A 15,837-nucleotide genomic window follows, 5' to 3' on the forward strand; every position below is an offset into this window, starting at 1 on the left:
CCCCCCCCCCCCCCCCCCCCCCCCCCCCCCCCCCCCCCCCCCCGCCCCCGCGCCGCAGTCCCTTCTGTGCCGCGCGCGCACTGTCCGGGCTGCCCGGGGCGCAGTGGCCTACTTGGATGCCTCAGACTCGGATCCAAGCCCCAGTGCTCCATCTACACCGGGTGTTTCTCCTCCAATCTCCCCGCCTTTTAGTGAATGGCATCCCGTCCACCCGGTGGTTCAGACCAGAAACCTGCAGTGCTCCTTGACTCCTCTTTCGCTCTTACCTCCCCCACCGTCCAAATCAGCAGACTGTCCTGTCCTGTGAGCACAGTCTCCAAAATCCTTCTCGGCATCTGCGCCTGCCGCCCTGGCTGGGGGCCTGGACCAGGGCAGAGTCTCCTGGTGGTGGCCTTGAGTCCCACTCCATCCAGATGAGCGATGCCTCTTTCTGTCCCCGCCTCCATCACTGGCTCGCCCGGCTGGCTAGTCTAAGCAGGCTAAGCTCTGTGCTCCCTCAGGGCCTTTGCACACACTGGGCTCTCTGCCTGGAATGCCTTTTCTTTTTACTGGGACGCCTGTAGATCATGCCGTTCATGTGTCATAAATTCAAGCCCCAGGTTGGGTGTGGCGCCTACTTAATAAGGAAGTCTTTTAAAAAGTCTGTTACTATTATTCATCTTTATTCTCCCGTTTGACAGTAAGTTGTAGACATTGTGACCCTTTATCCCAAGTACTTCAGGGTGTCTGTCCTGAGAACAGTGATGTTGTCTTGCGTAAGCAGGTTCAATGATCAAGTTCAGGAAATTTAGCATCGATATATCTGAATCTGATATGAAGTCCATATTACACTTCCAGTTTTCTCAGGAATGCCCTCCGTAGCACTTCCCCACTGCAGTCCAGGGGCTCAGACTGCGTTCAGTGGTCCTGTGTCTTTTTTTTTCTTCCATCTGCAATGGTTTCTCAGCTTTGTTTTTCATGGCATCAGCATTTCGAAGGATACAGGCTGAAGGTCCCGGTTTGGGTTTGCCTGACTGTTTCTTTTTTCTTTTTCTTTTTTATTTATTTACTTAATATTTTTTAAAATGTTTTTTATTTATTTCTGAGAGAGAGAGAGAGAGACAGCGTGAGCAGGGGAGGGGCAGAAAGAGAGGGAGACACAGAATCCAAAGTAGGCTCCAGGCTCTGAGCTGTCAGCACAGAGCCCGACGCGGGTCTCGAACCCACGAACTGCGAGATCATGACCTGAGCTGAAGTCAGACGCTTAACCGACTGAGCCACCCAGGCTCCCTGATTGTTTCTTTCTTCACTGTATTCCTGCCACAGCCAGGTCCTTCCTACTTATCATGTGCCCTTAAATGTCACTTCAAAGAGGCCATCCCAGATGGCACCTGAGTGTGTGTGTTTTGTTTCCTCTAAGCACCGGGCTTCGGGCTTCGTGTAGTGCCCGCATCCTGCCCGTCTGTGCCCTAAGCCACAGCGTGTGTTTGTCCTGCTCTCAGTCACACCCCGGGGCTTGGTGCCAGGCTCACAGCAGGCACCGTGTGCCAGGTGAGCCATTGCCCAGCTGCCTCTTCCCAGGCCCCCAGGGAGCGTGTGCAAAGGCCCCGATGCAGGCTGAGCGGAGCGGCTCTGAGGGGAAGCCGGCCCTTCATGCAAGCCCTGTGGCAGCGCTCGGCCCAAGGGGTTCTTCTCTCTCTGCCTGATTCGGTCCCGCGTGGGGTCCGGTCCTCGCCCCCTGGGGCCTGCGTGCTGGAGGCGGTGCTGATGGATGGGCCCGCAGCGTTCTTGCAATAATCGAACCCCACTCAGCGGCGCTCTGTTGTGGATGCTGGGGTCACAAATGAATCACCCGGTCCCTGTGGCCGGGTGGGGCGGCAGACATGCAAATTGAAGTGGCAGCACAGGTGGGAAGAACCGTGGTGGAGGTGTGGACATGGCGCCCGGGGTCCAGGGCACAGGGTTCATTGTGATCAGGAGTGTGAGGAAAGAGCACTTCGTCCAAGAGGTGACATTTGATTTGGGCTCTAAAGAATGCACAGGACTTCGCCAGGCAGAGAAAGGGAGAGGAGAATTCTAGACAGAAAGGACGCTCGAAGCCCAGAGCCTTGACGACGGTGGGTGGGCTCGCATTTGTCACTGTCCCACTTGGGAGGGTGGACGGGCCCTGAAGGCAGAGGGGCCCTGAGGCTCTGGAGCAGGTCACCCTGGAGCCATGCTTTGGACAAGTGACTCTGGGTTCATGCAGGGAGAGAGTGGTGTGTGTGTGAGTGTGTGACTGTGTGAGTGTGTGTGTTCACACTTGTCCTGCATCACGTGACTGGGGCCCGGCCTCCTCTGTCTGCTGCCCAGGTGAGTGAGGACTGGAAGTATGTCGCCATGGTGATCGACCGCCTCTTCCTCTGGATCTTTGTCTTCGTCTGTGTTTTTGGCACGATCGGCATGTTCCTGCAGCCTCTCTTCCAGAACTTCGCCGCCGCCACCTTTCTGCACGCTGGCCACTCGGCACCCAGCTCCAAGTGAGGCCCTCCCCAGCCTGCGCTCCCTCGCCCGTGCCCTCTGACAGTAGTTTGGGGCGGAGGAGGGACAAGGGTGCTCCAGGCGGGGCGGGGGGGGGGGGGGCTGCCGTGGGCACATCCTGTCCCGCCACCCGGGCCCCTCCCCAGCACCTCTGGCGCCACACCGCAGCTGCCCTGTCCCCTTGCGCCAGCCAGGTGGTAGCTTGCTGGCCGGCGAAGGCTGCCGGGGGAGGAGGGATGGTGGAGATGTCGGCCTTGCACGCTGCGGCGGGGAGGGGCCGGGTCGGGGCAGCTCAGAGGGAGGGGCAGGGGGAGGGCCCGAGTGTGTCCTGACGTGGTCCCTTCCTGCACAGACGCGTGTGAGCTGGTGGGTCTGCGCAGGGCCTGACCTGGCGCTGCGTTCAGACTCCTGGGGGGGCCCCCAGCCCAGCCTCACAGCCCTTTGCTTCCAGAGCCCCAGCTCCGCCTGCACCCCTTCCTAGCCCAGGCCAGGGTGTGGTGGGCAAGGCTGGGGACCAGGGAGCCTCTGAAGTCTGAGTCTCCAGTGACCTGCTTGGAGCCCAAGGTCCAAGTTCTCCAACTGTGTGCAAAACGCAAGCTCACGGGCTGTTTTTCTCCACTTGAACTGACCGGGTGTTTGGAGTCAGTAAATCGAAGCTGTTAGTTTTAAGCCGACCTGACCTTCCTGCCCTGAGCAGAGGGGTCCCGGGCAGGAGAGAGTCAGCCCTGCCCCCCTCCCCGAGCCAGATCTGAGCTGGGCTGAGGCAGAAGCTCGTGGCCACCATTGGCTCTTCAGACCATGTGGCCTTTGCTTCTGTCCCCTGGGCCCCGGGGGCCTGTGTCCTCACTGCTCCCAGGGACGGGCAGGGGACCACCTGGCCTCTTAGCCCAGGAAACAGGCCCCTGACAGACCCCCTGCCCCCACCCCTGCCACACGAGTGGCTCTGACCTGTGGTCCCAGCCCGTCCTCAGCACCAGGCCAGCAGGTGGCCGGTCACAGAAGGGTCAGTCTGCCCAGTGCAGCCGGAGGGCCGGTGCTGTCATCTGGAGCCCCCCACTTCCGCAGGCACAGCAGAGGTGGGGGCAGTGCTGACGGGGGGGGGGGGGCGCACACAACGCAGGCCACGGGACCAGGCGGGCTCAGTGTGGCTTCTAGTCCCGGCTTGCCGCCTACTCGCTCGGCCTCGGGGAGCAAGTCTCTGGGCCTTGCTGGGCCTCGGCACCCTCATCTCTAACATGGGGGCAGGACCGCCCCTTCATAGGAGCCGGCTCCGTCCCCGTCCCCGTCCCCAGGGGGCAGGCAGAGCTGGGGCGCGGGGCTCACCTGCCTGTCCCGACAGCCCCTCTCTCAGCCCCTTCCTCACGCTGTCTCTTCCTTGAGCAAAGCGAGCCCCCGGAAGCAGGGTGGGAGCTGGGGACTGGAGCACCCCAGGGGGACGCTCGGTGGGTCTAATGGCCTCTCTCTGAAGTGCTTTCTGCAAAACGTCATTCTGCTCCTGGGTGGGGCTCCAGCCCTGACCCTGACCTCCCTCCTGGGCCAGCTCCTCTCACGGGTGTGGGCTTGGAGCCCCTGGGCCTGGCTGGGCCCGTTCTGGCCATAGACGTCCGCCAGCCGCTGGGCCAGATGCGCCTCGGCTGGTGCCCCCGCCTGGCGGGACGGGTCACCTCCTCTGCGGGCGGTGTCTTGGCCCCGTGGGACCCCCCCCTCCCTTCTAGAGCATCGCCCGTGCTATTCTCCGAAGCACCCAGGGGCCTGAACAACTGTTGTTAAGTACTTCCTGCAAGTAGCTATTGTCCAAGTAAGTCACCAAAACCGCTAGGGGGCGGCTCTAAGCCAGCAGCTTGCCCAGCGCTCCGCGTGAGGGAACCGAGGCCCGGACGCCGTAAGCACTTTGCTCTGACCTTGCTCATCGTCCGTCTGCACGACAGGGAGGGCGGAGCTGGCTGAGAGGCTGCGGAGGACAGGGTAACCGGGCTGGGCCCTGGGGGAGGGGAGGGGAGGGCAGAAGTGGGGCCCCCCCACCCCGCTGCTCCGGCAGGACAGGTTTGCGCCCTCAGGGCGCTGGTAACTAGGGAGGCACCGCCCCTCGTCTTCCCTTGTGCTGTGGGGTGTCCCTGGGGCGTCTCTGGAGAGAATGTGGTGCCCAGCTCCGTGCCCCGAATCTGAAGAGGGTGGTGGACGCTGGATTGAAGCCCGAGCACCTTGGCAGGGGCGCTGAGGCAGTGAGCCGGCCGGGTCTCCACCGGGACGGTGGGGCCACAGGCCGTGCGGCAGCCGCGTCATCCGACTGCTCTCGACGGCTGGTGCGGCAGCAGGCGGCCAGCAGCTTCTCGGTGGCGAGGCGTCTAACACCAGAACAGAGGTGCCTGAGCGACTGGACGCGGAAAAGCAAGCAGACTTGGCAGCCTCGCGGCGGGCCTTCTCCGCAGAGGAAGGCTGTGCAGGGAGGGCGACAGCGGGGCGCGACTCCCGCCCCCTCCCAGCCCCAGCCCTTTATTCCCGGACAGCCTGTGGGCAAGGGGCTCCGGGGAACAGAAGACTCCTAAGAGAGGCAGGGACGGTGGGGGGCGGGCTGGGGGAGGGCGAGGGTGTCTCTGAATCCAGTCCCTGGCCGGAGTGGACGCCAGCTCTCAGCCCGCAGCTTCCCCGAGCGCGGGGTGCGGTCACACCAGCCGGGACCCCGCCTGGGCCGGAGTGAGAAGCGGCCCCGTTCAGTTCAGTGTCTGTCCCACCTGGCCCGGCAGCCTGGCTGGCTGTCACATGGCTCCTAAGGGACTGTAGGTCTAGGGTCACCAGGACACCTAGCCTCCACCCCACTGCGCGCCCCCCCCCCCCCCCCCCCCCCCCCCGCACTGGCCTTGGTCTCCCTTGTCTGTGCTTCTGGAATATTCATAGCGGTCCCAGCTAACTCCAGGCCAGACTCATTAGGAACTCAACATTCTCGTAAAGAAAGTTGTTTCCAAAGCTCTCTTGTCTCTGTTACATTTGGGGGCCGGGGCCGGCTGGGGAAACGACTCGCGAGGCACGGAAGTGGGTACGAGACTCTGAAGGTCAGCAGTAACTCCAGTGACTGACTTGTGCCGAAGGCGGGCATGCACGGAAAGGGAAAGAACTGGCTGGGCCCAGAGTCCACAGAGCCTGTAGAGCGCTCCATGGGGGGAGGGGGGTCCCTTTTAAAGAAGGGGCCCCGGAGGCAGGGTTGGCCGGGTCTCCACAGCTGCCGTGTGCATGAACCCCCTTTGCTTTGGGCCCCAACTCAGAAGGGTGTTAAATTGTGGGCCTCTTGCACCCGAAACAAGCTGGGGACCCACCCCCAAGCCCACGGTGTCCCTGTGGGTGGCCCTGCCTCCCAGCCCACTTGGAGTGGGCGGTGGGGCCGCCTCGCTCCCTCTGCACACCCGCGTGGCACGCGCATCAGGTGTGAAGGAATCTGCCCGCGTCCTAGACACCTGGACACCCTCCGTGGGACCAGGAGCCGCCTGACTGGCTCCCGGCCGGTCCTGGCGGGGCAGACGCTCCCCTTCGCCGTCTTTGGAAACCGTCCAGCTGACTCAGCTCGGGGTCTCCTGGTCCACGAATGACAGCCATGCAGAGCTGTGGTCCCGAATGGGCTCCCGAACACGTCTCCACTGCCCCATCTGGGTAGGGGACGGGGAAAGAGGCTTTGCCATGACCCAGCCTCCCAGTCAGGTACCTCGTGCCCCCTGGTCACAATAACGTTTTCAAAACGACCAGGATGAATGTGGTAGAGACCGTGGACTAAACCACCACGTGCACACGGCCCTGCTCTCTTGGAAACTCAAGCGCAAGATACAGCCCAGGGTCTTGCGCTCAGTAAATGCTCCACACATGCGCATCCCTGCAGGGGAGGTGGGGGGGCCTGTGGGGGCGGGGCCCAGGAGCGGGGCGGGGGGGGGGGGGGGGGAGGGAGATGCCATCTCCAAGGGCATCCGAGCTCTGGGCCTGGATGTTGAGTCCACGTGGCCGGGGGCGGGGAGACTGGTGGGCAGGGTGGGTGTGTGGGGGGCTGAGGGTCGGCCCCGTCCCCGGAAACCCCAGGACCACGGCTCCATCTTTCCTCAGGCCCCCTCCCCCAGGAAGCCAAGACTGGAGGCTTTCTAACAATTCAGTCTCCTTTTTTTATTTATGAGGAATGTATAACGTGAGTCACTGTTACCAAGGGACACATAAGAGCAGAATCGCAGAGCTGCGGCCACGGCCACGCAAGTCTAAGCTCCGGCTCTCACACCAGGACCCAACCCACAAGGCCGCTCCGCGTGAGCACAGGAAATAGCTTCGGCGGTGACAGGTTCACAGGTGATAACCAGAGGGTGCACGGCAGCCAGGGGTCCGGACAAATCAACTACAAAGATCATTTTAAAAAAGGAAGAGGGCGTCCTGATTACTAAAAACAAACACTGGGCGGGAAAGTAGAGCACTGCAGGCGGGAGCCCTGCCCTACCCAGTCCTGCGGGGAGGGTGCGGGGTGGGGGGTGCAGGCCGCACAGCAGCATCTCCCGCAGACACCTCTTCCTACAGCGGAAACTGCGACAAGTCTGCGCTGTGTCCTCTGACCTCGGGGCGCGGGGCTGGGGTTTCCAGGGCCCTCGTGCTTCCAGTTGAGAAGAGGCGGCTGGGTCAGAGCTGGGGTCCTAACGCCCAAGGCGCAGCGGGGCGGGGGGGGGGAGGGTCTGCGCCTCCCAGAGGGCAGTGCCCCCCCGCCGCAGGACAGGCACTGTTTCCCCACAGTTCCTGGGGACACTGGGCCGTTCCATAAAGACATCTTCAGTATACTTGAAAAACTTGGGTTTTTTTTATTTTGGTCACTTTTTGGTCAAAAGCACAGAGGGGAACAGTAGCCACAAGAACAGAAATGTGAACGAGGGCGCCTCCACTGAAGGAGGGGGCAGACGGGAGCCTCGGCAGCAGTGGGGGGTACGGGGGGCAGGCCTCTCCCGCGCCGGCTGGAGCCTTCTGGACACAGCCAGCGCCCGGAGGCTCGAGCCCGGGGGGCGGCCGGGCACCGGCCTTGAGCGTGTGGGCGGAGCTGGATTCCGCAGCCCGAGGCTGGGACCACAGGACTCAGCAGTGGCTTGAGGCGCCGACGCCAGCCTTCAGGACAAGCTGCCATCCTGACTACTACTGTCAAGTAACCACTGTCGAGTGTCAACCCTCTAAAGGTCCCCTAACGGGCAGGGAGACCTCGGGCCTGTGACCTGCCTCCCCCAAAGCCACCTCACAGACAAAACCGCTTGAATAAATGGAAAATTATGTCTGATTTTTAAATCTGCGCAGTTACAGGTTACCTGTAGCCGTTAAGAATCAACATTTATGGTATTATTAAAAACTCTTAATTCACCGATGATTCTGTCAACCTTCCCGGGCGTCACTGTCACGAGAAGCGCACCCGACCCACCGGGACGCCGTGCCCCGTTCTAGTCCTGATTACCTGAGTGGAGAGGGGCCTGCGCAGGCGTCTCCCCCAGGGGGCTGGGGTCGGTGGCCCTGCTGTCCCCGCTGGCAGGTCTGCGCCCCCTGGGGGTCGGCGCCGCCCCCAGGCCCTCTGCCACCAATGGGGCCCGGCCCCCGGTGCCGGCTAAAGTGCAAGACCCGAAGGTCGCTGACCGCCACGTGCCGGCTCCGACCCCACGGGCCCGGGGCACCGCCTGACCTGCAGATGCTTCACCCAGTCAAGCTCGCCCGTGACCCTCTCGGAGGAAAAGGAGAAACTCCATGATCAGAAGGAGGGGATGGCACAGGGCAGCGGGGAGACGGGGGGGGGGGCTTACAGAGCCCGCCGAGGGCGCCCCCAGCCCTGCCAGGACTCAGAGCTGATGGGGGCCCGGCCACGACGGCGAGAGGTCGACGCAACACAGGGAGGGGCGGTGGGACCCAAGCGGGGCTCAGCGGGACGTGGGCCGAGGCCCCTCGTGCTCGTGTGGTGGGAAGAGATGCGCCTCCCCCACGCCCCGCAGGCAGGGCAGGGCGGGCAGGACCCCAGTTGCCGGCGTCCCGGGCTTGCCGCCACCCCCGCAACGGGGCGGCACGGCCCGCCTGCACCCTGCCCGGCGCCCGGGCGCTGCTACACGGGGCAGAGGTAGAAGTTCTTCTCCTCCTGCGGCTTGCTGACCCACGTCCCGTAGCCCATGTCCTTGAGGCCCTTCTTGAAGTAGTTCTTGGCCACCTCGTAGTCGCGGGCCGCCTTCTTGGCCTCCCCGTAGGAGAGCCTGAGGAGGTCCCTGCGGTAGCGGAAGGAGCAGAGTTTCTTAAACAGGAGAAAAATGTTCTTTTTGGAGACCCGGGAAAGCTCGTTCCGCGGCCTGGAAGGGACAAGAGTGCTCATTACTGCCCGTGGGGGGGGGGCGGGGGAAGCCTGGGGACAGAGGGGGAGGGGAGCTCAGGGACAGAGTGGGGGGATGGGGACAGAGGGGGAGGGGAGCCCAGGGCAGGGGTGGGGGGCGTGGACGGGGCGGCCCCGGCTCCTCACCCGTCCACGGTGCCTCTGGTCCCGTCCAGGATCTCCAGGTCGTAGCCGTCAGCCAGGCACCAGTTGACGCTGGTCTCTTTCGTCTTCCCCGACTGCCTCTTCGAGTCGTACACGCTGACTCGGCCCACCTGGGGTTCCCGAGAGGGACGGTAAAGATGGAGCCTTCCGGGAGAAGGGCCTGCGGCAGGGACTGGGTGTGGCTTGGGATCCCTCCCCGAAATCTAGGGTTCTGTTTGGTGAAGACTCTAGGCTTACTGACCCCTGCTCTACTCAAACGGGCTGCAGACGGAAAAGAGAGCCGTCGGCATCGGAGGGGACAGAGGGACGAGCTCCCGGGACACCAGTGAAGGCTCCTCCCCGCCCGCAGCGCACGCAGGGTGCCCCAGACACGCCCACACGGACCGGAGAAAACGTCCAGGGAAAACGGACGGGGCTACACACCTTGGGGTGGTTGACGATAAAGGGGGGCCGCAGCCCGTCCTCGAAGGCACTCCCATCCCTTGTCACACGGCAGCAGATGGCACGGGTCAGATGCCCTTGGCTGAAGAGATAACCTGGGCACAGAGAGGAGACCACGCTTGTCTGTGCCCGACTGCAGAGGCTGCGAGCGAGGAGCGTGGAGAAGGCACTGCTGGGGCCGTGAGGGCCGAGGCAGCGCCCTGTCGGGAGGTCACACCTGCAGGCGTTTCGGGCTCCGGGTGACACTAGAGTCAGAACCTTTCCGTGACCCCGGGCGAGACCTCCCTGGGGAGCATTTGCGCTGCCTGAGCCTGAGCCTGAGCCTGAGCCCTCCCCAACACAGTGCAGATGCGGGGTTAGCACCTGGCAATGATGCCCGTGGCCTGTGGGGACGTGGGCGGCAGGCAGGACCCTTACCCAGCGTGACAGACTTGAGGTACACGGGCTGCAGGAAGTGCGTCAGCAGTGCCCCCTGCAGGCCAAGCACGTTCCAGCGCAGGATCTTGTCGCTGCAGGACATGGTACGGAGTCGCTCCCCGAGCCGGATGCCGTCCCACGTGGGCACGATGTCACTGGATTCCACTGGGATTGTGCCTTCCCCTGTGGAGGGACATGGGTCAGGGCCACGGGGGGCCCGGAGTCGGGCCACTCCCGCTGTGGCCTTTATCCGCCTTGCACTTGGACCAAGGCTCTCGCCGACTCATCCTTCCACGGATTCGAGGTATCAGCCACGCCAGCACCGTGCCTGGTGCTGGGAACACTGGTCAGCAAACCCAGGGGATGCTCGAGCCCCTGGAATGTGTGCGCAGGTGAGGGGGCAGGAGAGACAGACAGTAAGCACGCAAAGTGCTCCCCACACACACGTGCGTGCACACACGAATCCTGAACGGCAACAGTGCCCGAAAGCCAGGAGGAAGGCGGGCCTCCAGGGATGGACTTGCCAGCGCCGCAGAAATATGAAGGAGAAGCAACAGCTGACCAACGGTTTCAGACACAGAGGGCAGCACAAGCAAAGGCCCTGAGGCAGCAAGAGGCTGGCTTGTCCAGGTTGCCAACGATGAGCCAGTGGGTCTGCAGGTTTGGCTTTTATGTGCGGTGTGCTGGGAAGGGCTACAGGGCGGCGCTGCTGTTTTCTGTCAGCTGCACACCCAAGGTGGGGTTGGAACTCGTGACCCTGAGATTATGAGTCACATGCTCTTTGGACTGAGCCAGCCAGGTGTCCCTTGTTTTACTTTTGAGTAACAACTTAGCTGAGACAGAATTCACTCACATAACGTGCACCGTTCCCCGTGGTTTGCAACGTATGCACATGGGCGTGGGACCCTCACCTTAGTCAGTCCCAACTTCCATCGCCCTGGGAGACACCTGCCCTGGCTGGCCCCTCCCACCTCTGGCCCCAGGCGACGGGCCCACAGTCTCTGCCCTCCAGACATAAATGGAGCCACAGAGCAGGTGACCTCCTATGACTGGCAGGTGTGTCCTCAGGGTCCGGCGAGGAGCCAGCACCGTTCCCCTTTTGGGCGCCGTGTGGACGGAGTTGCTTTGTTTATTCACCAGCGGGCAGACCCTGGGGCAGCTCCCACCTTCTGGGGACACACACAGGGGCCAGCTGCTGGGTCCTGGGCAGGGAGGTGACCCGGCCTGAGGGCACGGGAGTGGCCGTGAGGCGATAGCCCAGGGCGGTGGGGAGGAGGCCACCTCTCGGCAAGTGCGTGTGCACGTCACTTCCTGTCCCTTCCTGTTTCCCTGCTGCCCCGTGGCCATAAGGATCAGCCTCGGGACCTTGTGTTTCTGGCTGAGCTCTGTCCCCCGAGTTCTAGGGGGGGCACCTCCCCAGCCTCAGAGCAGAAGCCGGGCCTCCCTGCAGCCCATGCCCGTCCGCGGGTGTCTCTCCCGCCAGCGAGCCTTCCCGTGGGGACGTGCGTCACTCACCATTCTCCACCTTGGTGCGCAGCTTGCCCTGCTTGGGGTTCTCGAAGACAGGGTAGTGGCGGGACTCGGCGCTCTCCACGGCACGGTCGCTGCAGGACTTGTCAAAGAGGGCGCCGTCCCCACACGGGGCGGTGCTGCAGGCCACTGCGGCCGTCAGGGCCTGCCTGTGCACACGGCCACGCGCGGGGCAGGGAGGCGGCGGCGGCCTTCGCGGGCAGCCCTCAAGAGCAGGGCCACCCGCCGGGCAGAGCACCCTTGGGAACTGAGTGAGGGGCCTGGTGGGGGCAGGGACACGGGGCGCACGGACCTGATGTACAGGTGGGGGACATGGGGCGCACGGACCTGATGTACATGTGGGGGACACAGGGCGCACGGACCTGATGTACAGGTGGGGGACACGGGGCGCACGGACCTGATGTACAGGTGGAAGGACACGGTCTTCTTGATCTGGAGCTTCTCTCCTCCCTTCGCGGGCTCGAAGATGCTGTCCTTCGCGGTCTGCGGGTTGTACTTCATCAGCTCGCTGTACAGGAACCTGCGGGCAGGGCGCCGGTGAGGACGCCCACCCTCGACAAGGGGCGGGGCCGAGCCGCGGGGGGCGGGGCCGAGCCGCGGGGGGCCCACCTGATGAAGCCTCTCCGGGAGATGATCTCCGCGTGGCAGTCGTTGACGGTCTCCCCCTTCAGGCTGAGGGAGTCGCCCTTCACGCAGCGGTTCCCTGGAAGCGGAAGGGCCGGTGACCTCTCCGCAGGGCACAGGCAGCCTCCCGTGCTTGTCCCCGCACCCTCCTGCGCGGACCATGGCCACGACCGCCAGCACAAGCGGGTACGAGTCTGCTCCTGCCAGGGTCACCGCCCCCGGGGGGGGCCTCACCGACCTGTCCCCAAGCTGACCACGACCCCCAGGTCATCAGAGGCCTTCTTCATGATGACGGCGGCCAGGATCTTGCGGCCGAGCAAGGAGGGCTGGAAGCTGTTGGTGAGGGCGTTGAAGCAGCGGTGGCTCAGCATGGCTATCTGGTCGTGGAAGGTGCTGCCCGTCAGGGGGAGCTGCGGGCACAAGGCTGCGTCAGGGCCGCGGCAACCGGCCCCCGCCCTCCCGCTCGCCCGCGCCGTCCCTGCTGAGGCGCCGGGTGGCAGCCCAGGAGGGCGACCCGGGACAGCGAGGGCAGACCCCGAGAGAGGACGGCAGCAAGGGTAGACGTCTTAACTGTCTTTGGCTGTGCTTCGGGGGAGCTCGGGAGGAGAGGCAAAGTTCTTCTGAGACCGGCCCCCGTCACTGGGGTTACCTCTGTGAAACCCATGCGCTCGGCCTTCTCGTCCTCCCCAATCAGGACGCGGAGCGCCGCGTCGGCCGCCTCCTGCTTGCCTTGCTTCTTGCTGTGGGCACACACGGCCGGGAACCAGCGCCCCCCGACTTTGGCCTGGTACACGAACCTTCAGGACGAGAAGCAGGATAAGGACGCGTGCCCGTGACCCCGACGGCGTGTCAGTGGGGGGGGGGGGCACAAGAGGCACAGCCCCCGGGACCCACAGCGTCCTGTCCGCCAGCTGCACGGACCAGCCGGGCTGCGGCTCGCCTCCCGCCCTTCCCCACCCGACCCTTCTCCAGCGGACACGCTTGCAAAGGATGCTCCCCGTACGTGGAAGACCAGTGCCACATGCCACACGCTTAAGGGGCCACAGAACCGAATGGCATCATGTCTCGAAATCTGACGAGACGCAGCTACCTGCGGGGGTTCTGGGCTGCGGCACAGAGGAGTCAGCAGGTGGGGGACGGGCTGGCCCAGCAGGGGCGGACTCCTCTCCGTACCTTAGGCAGAGACGACAGGGACGCTCTCTCCCTCGAGGCACCTCATTCTGTTTCCTGACTCCCCGGTTACAGGCGCCCGGCTTGGTGCGCTCAGACAGCGCGGTGTGCCAGGCAAGGGGCCTGCGCTCTCCGAGGGTGCCCGGGAGGGAGGAGGCGCACCTGGGCCCGAGGGCTGTGTGGGCAGGAGTCGCGAGGTGGCCAGTGGGCCACCCAGGCGCAGACGTGAGAGCACAGCGGGGCGTCTACTGCCAGGGCGCCACAGGTCCTCACTTTCCGCCCCGTCCTAAACTGCAGGGGCAGCACACACCCTTCCCTGCGCTCCGCCAGGCTGAGCGGCCCGTCCCGCGCACTGGGGCGCCCTGGCTCCGTCTCCCCCTTTAATAAGGAAGCTCAGGGCAGGACAGGGACACGACACGATAGACGCCAGAGGGCGGCGGGGCCAGACCGTGCCTCTGCCTGACAGATGCAGGATTTCAGGCCTGTTCTGTGTCCGAAAGAATATGAATTCTTCGGCACAAAAACGGAGGTGCGTGCAGGCTCGCCTTGGAGACGGACGAGCTCGGTTCCAGACCCCAGCACCCAAGTGAGTATTGCAACAAAGCGAGTCAAAATACACTGCTTGGTTTCCCGGTGCACACGGAACACCGTCTACACCACACCGTCATCTCTTGGCTGCAACAGAGTTAAGGCTAAAGGACCACACACGTACCTTAACGAAAAATGCCTCACTACTAGAGGAATGCTGACCGTCACCCGAGCTGTCAGCGCCTTGTGATCACCGGGCACAGATCACCATAAAAATACTGAGAAAGGTTTAGACACCATGAGAACCACCAGCCGTGGTGCAGATGCAGGAAGGGAGCAAACGCTGCTGGGAAAATGGTGCCGATGGACTCACTCCACGCGGTTCCCGCGTGTAAAACCCGGAAGTGCGAGCATAGAGGCGCGGCACAGTGCGAAGAGCCTGTACGTACAGGACATGGGGACACAGGGTGACACTTTGAAGCTGTCACACGGAAGCCACCAGGCACGGTCCAAGCGCTCAGTAAGCACGGGACACTAGTGGTCCTTCCTGGGCTGCAGGGCGCCAGTGAGGACAGGCAGCAGGGGGAGGGGGTACGTGCGCGGTCTGGGGGCCTGCCCAGAGGCTGGAGACATGCAGGGGCGAGGAAGGGATGTGGCGGGTGGCACGGGGAGGAGGAGGAGTGTCCTGCACACAGTGCAGATGCGGGTGGGGAGGAGTCTGTCACGAGAGTGCTGCTACTTTCTCAGGTGTGGAGGAGGCAGCCAGTTTCCAGGGGGAAGGGGTTTCGTACACGACAGCCATGAGAATGCTGAGGGACAGGTGGAGGGGGTCTGGCCTCCCGCCTTCGCCAGTGGGCTCCCCTCCCAGCGCCGACCTGGGCTAGCTCCTTCCTGAAGCCCTGTCCTCTCCCAACCTCCCTGTGGCCACCGCGAGGGCACCTTCCTGACGCCACCAAGCAGACGCTCAGGCCATCACGCAGCTCGAGCTCGTGGAAACGCGCACGAGACAGGAGACCTTACGCTTCTCTATGTGATTCCACATTCATATCTGGCGCCCGTGCAAACCACAGAAATGTGGCCCGTCAACATTCCTAAGTGAACAAAGAAAGCAGAGCGGGCAGGAGGCTGCCGGAGGGAGGAGGGAGGTTCGCGCAGAGCTGTGCACACAACACGTGGACCGAGGGACGGTCTGCTTGTCGGAGGTGCTGGGGAGACAGAAGCCGGCCCACCCTGGGGTCTGGCCCGTGGGCAGACAGCAGGGCCACTGAGACGGGGGGACCAGAGCCCTCCTCTAGGCAGGTGGGACTGGGGGTCAGGGGGAAGCGACAAGGAGGCTGGACAGAGGGGCCCAGGGCCCCGGGAAGGTCTGTGCTGGGCAGACACACTTCGTGGTTTCCAGCACTTAGATGTTATAGGTCGTGAACTCAGTAAGGTCACCAAGAAGGCCAGAGAGAAGGGAAGACAGAGGGTAGAAGGGTGCCGCAGCCCCTGCCCCTGCACAAGTGTTCAGGCGTGGCAGCGGCCGGGGGTCCGCCACGCACCGGTGAGGGTCACAGTGATCTCTGAAATTCTGCGTGAGTCAAAGTCCCAGGGAGGGTTTTATGGAAACAAAAGAGGAGACGGCCAGATCGCAGGCATGGAGGCAGCGGCTGAGGCCAGGGAGGGCAGTGGGCGCCAAGGGCAAGCGGTGGGCAGGGGTGCGGCGGCCTCTCCAGGCCCCCGGCCGTCTCTCAGCTCCCTCCTGCCCCGCTCTCACAAACCAAGTAAAAATGGGCAGACTAGGCCAAGAGCAGGAAGTTCACAGAAAAAGAAACACAACATATAAATATGAAGACATGAACATTACTTATTAAAGAAACTTAAAATAAGGGGTCATTTTTATGAGCTCTTCTCCTTTAACAATGTTTTAAAATTGAACAGTTGGATATGCCACAAAAATACAAACAGTTAAGGATATACAGGGCGCCTGGGGGGCTCAGTCGGTTGAGCGTCCGACTTCGGCTCAGGTCATGATCTCACGGTTCGTGGGTTCAAGCCCCGCATCAGGCTCTGTGCTGACAGCTCAGAGCCTGGAGCCTGTTTCAGATTCTTTTTTTTTTTTTAAATGTTTATTTATTTCTAGG

At 63.2% G+C, this 15,837-nt stretch overlaps 2 protein-coding genes and 1 long non-coding RNA gene across 7 annotated transcripts in view; 1 reads left to right on the forward strand and 2 right to left on the reverse strand.

Annotated features, from left to right (window-relative positions):
- Positions 1 to 314, reverse strand: part of LOC120221538 — a 2,191-nt gene extending 1,877 nt beyond the window's left edge. Inside the window, exon 1 of the long non-coding RNA XR_005525824.1 lies at positions 267 to 314. This is a non-coding gene — a long non-coding RNA (uncharacterized LOC120221538). The remainder of the gene's footprint in view (positions 1 to 266) is intronic.
- Positions 1 to 2,701, forward strand: part of CHRNB2 (cholinergic receptor nicotinic beta 2 subunit) — a 7,887-nt gene extending 5,186 nt beyond the window's left edge. Inside the window, exon 6 of the mRNA XM_039218997.1 lies at positions 2,332 to 2,701. Within this exon, the coding sequence (XP_039074928.1) occupies positions 2,332 to 2,502 (171 nt within the window). The 3' untranslated portion in view covers positions 2,503 to 2,701. The remainder of the gene's footprint in view (positions 1 to 2,331) is intronic.
- A 4,587-nt stretch (positions 2,702 to 7,288) lies between these two features.
- The window catches only part of ADAR (adenosine deaminase RNA specific), a 21,745-nt gene continuing 13,196 nt past the window's right edge, over positions 7,289 to 15,837 (reverse strand). For 2 of the 5 annotated variants that reach the window (XM_039218992.1, XM_039218994.1), the window contains 9 exons: positions 12,588 to 12,813; positions 12,255 to 12,426; positions 12,002 to 12,095; positions 11,790 to 11,912; positions 11,378 to 11,511; positions 9,863 to 10,045; positions 9,428 to 9,540; positions 8,987 to 9,114; positions 7,289 to 8,819 (listed from right to left, as the gene is read on the reverse strand). In XM_039218992.1, coding sequence (XP_039074923.1) covers positions 8,582 to 8,819; positions 8,987 to 9,114; positions 9,428 to 9,540; positions 9,863 to 10,045; positions 11,378 to 11,511; positions 11,790 to 11,912; positions 12,002 to 12,095; positions 12,255 to 12,426; positions 12,588 to 12,813 — 1,411 coding nt within the window. In that variant the 3' untranslated portion in view covers positions 7,289 to 8,581. Of the gene's footprint in view, positions 8,820 to 8,986; positions 9,115 to 9,427; positions 9,541 to 9,862; positions 10,046 to 11,377; positions 11,679 to 11,733; positions 11,913 to 12,001; positions 12,096 to 12,254; positions 12,427 to 12,587; positions 12,814 to 15,837 lie in introns of those variants that run through there. The other 3 variants (XM_039218993.1, XM_039218995.1, XM_039218996.1) reach the window with 3 other exon arrangements.

This window comes from Hyaena hyaena, unplaced genomic scaffold (genome assembly GCF_003009895.1).
Source record: "Hyaena hyaena isolate Hyena2069 unplaced genomic scaffold, ASM300989v1 scaffold_783, whole genome shotgun sequence".
Taxonomy (NCBI): Eukaryota; Metazoa; Chordata; class Mammalia; order Carnivora; family Hyaenidae; genus Hyaena; species Hyaena hyaena.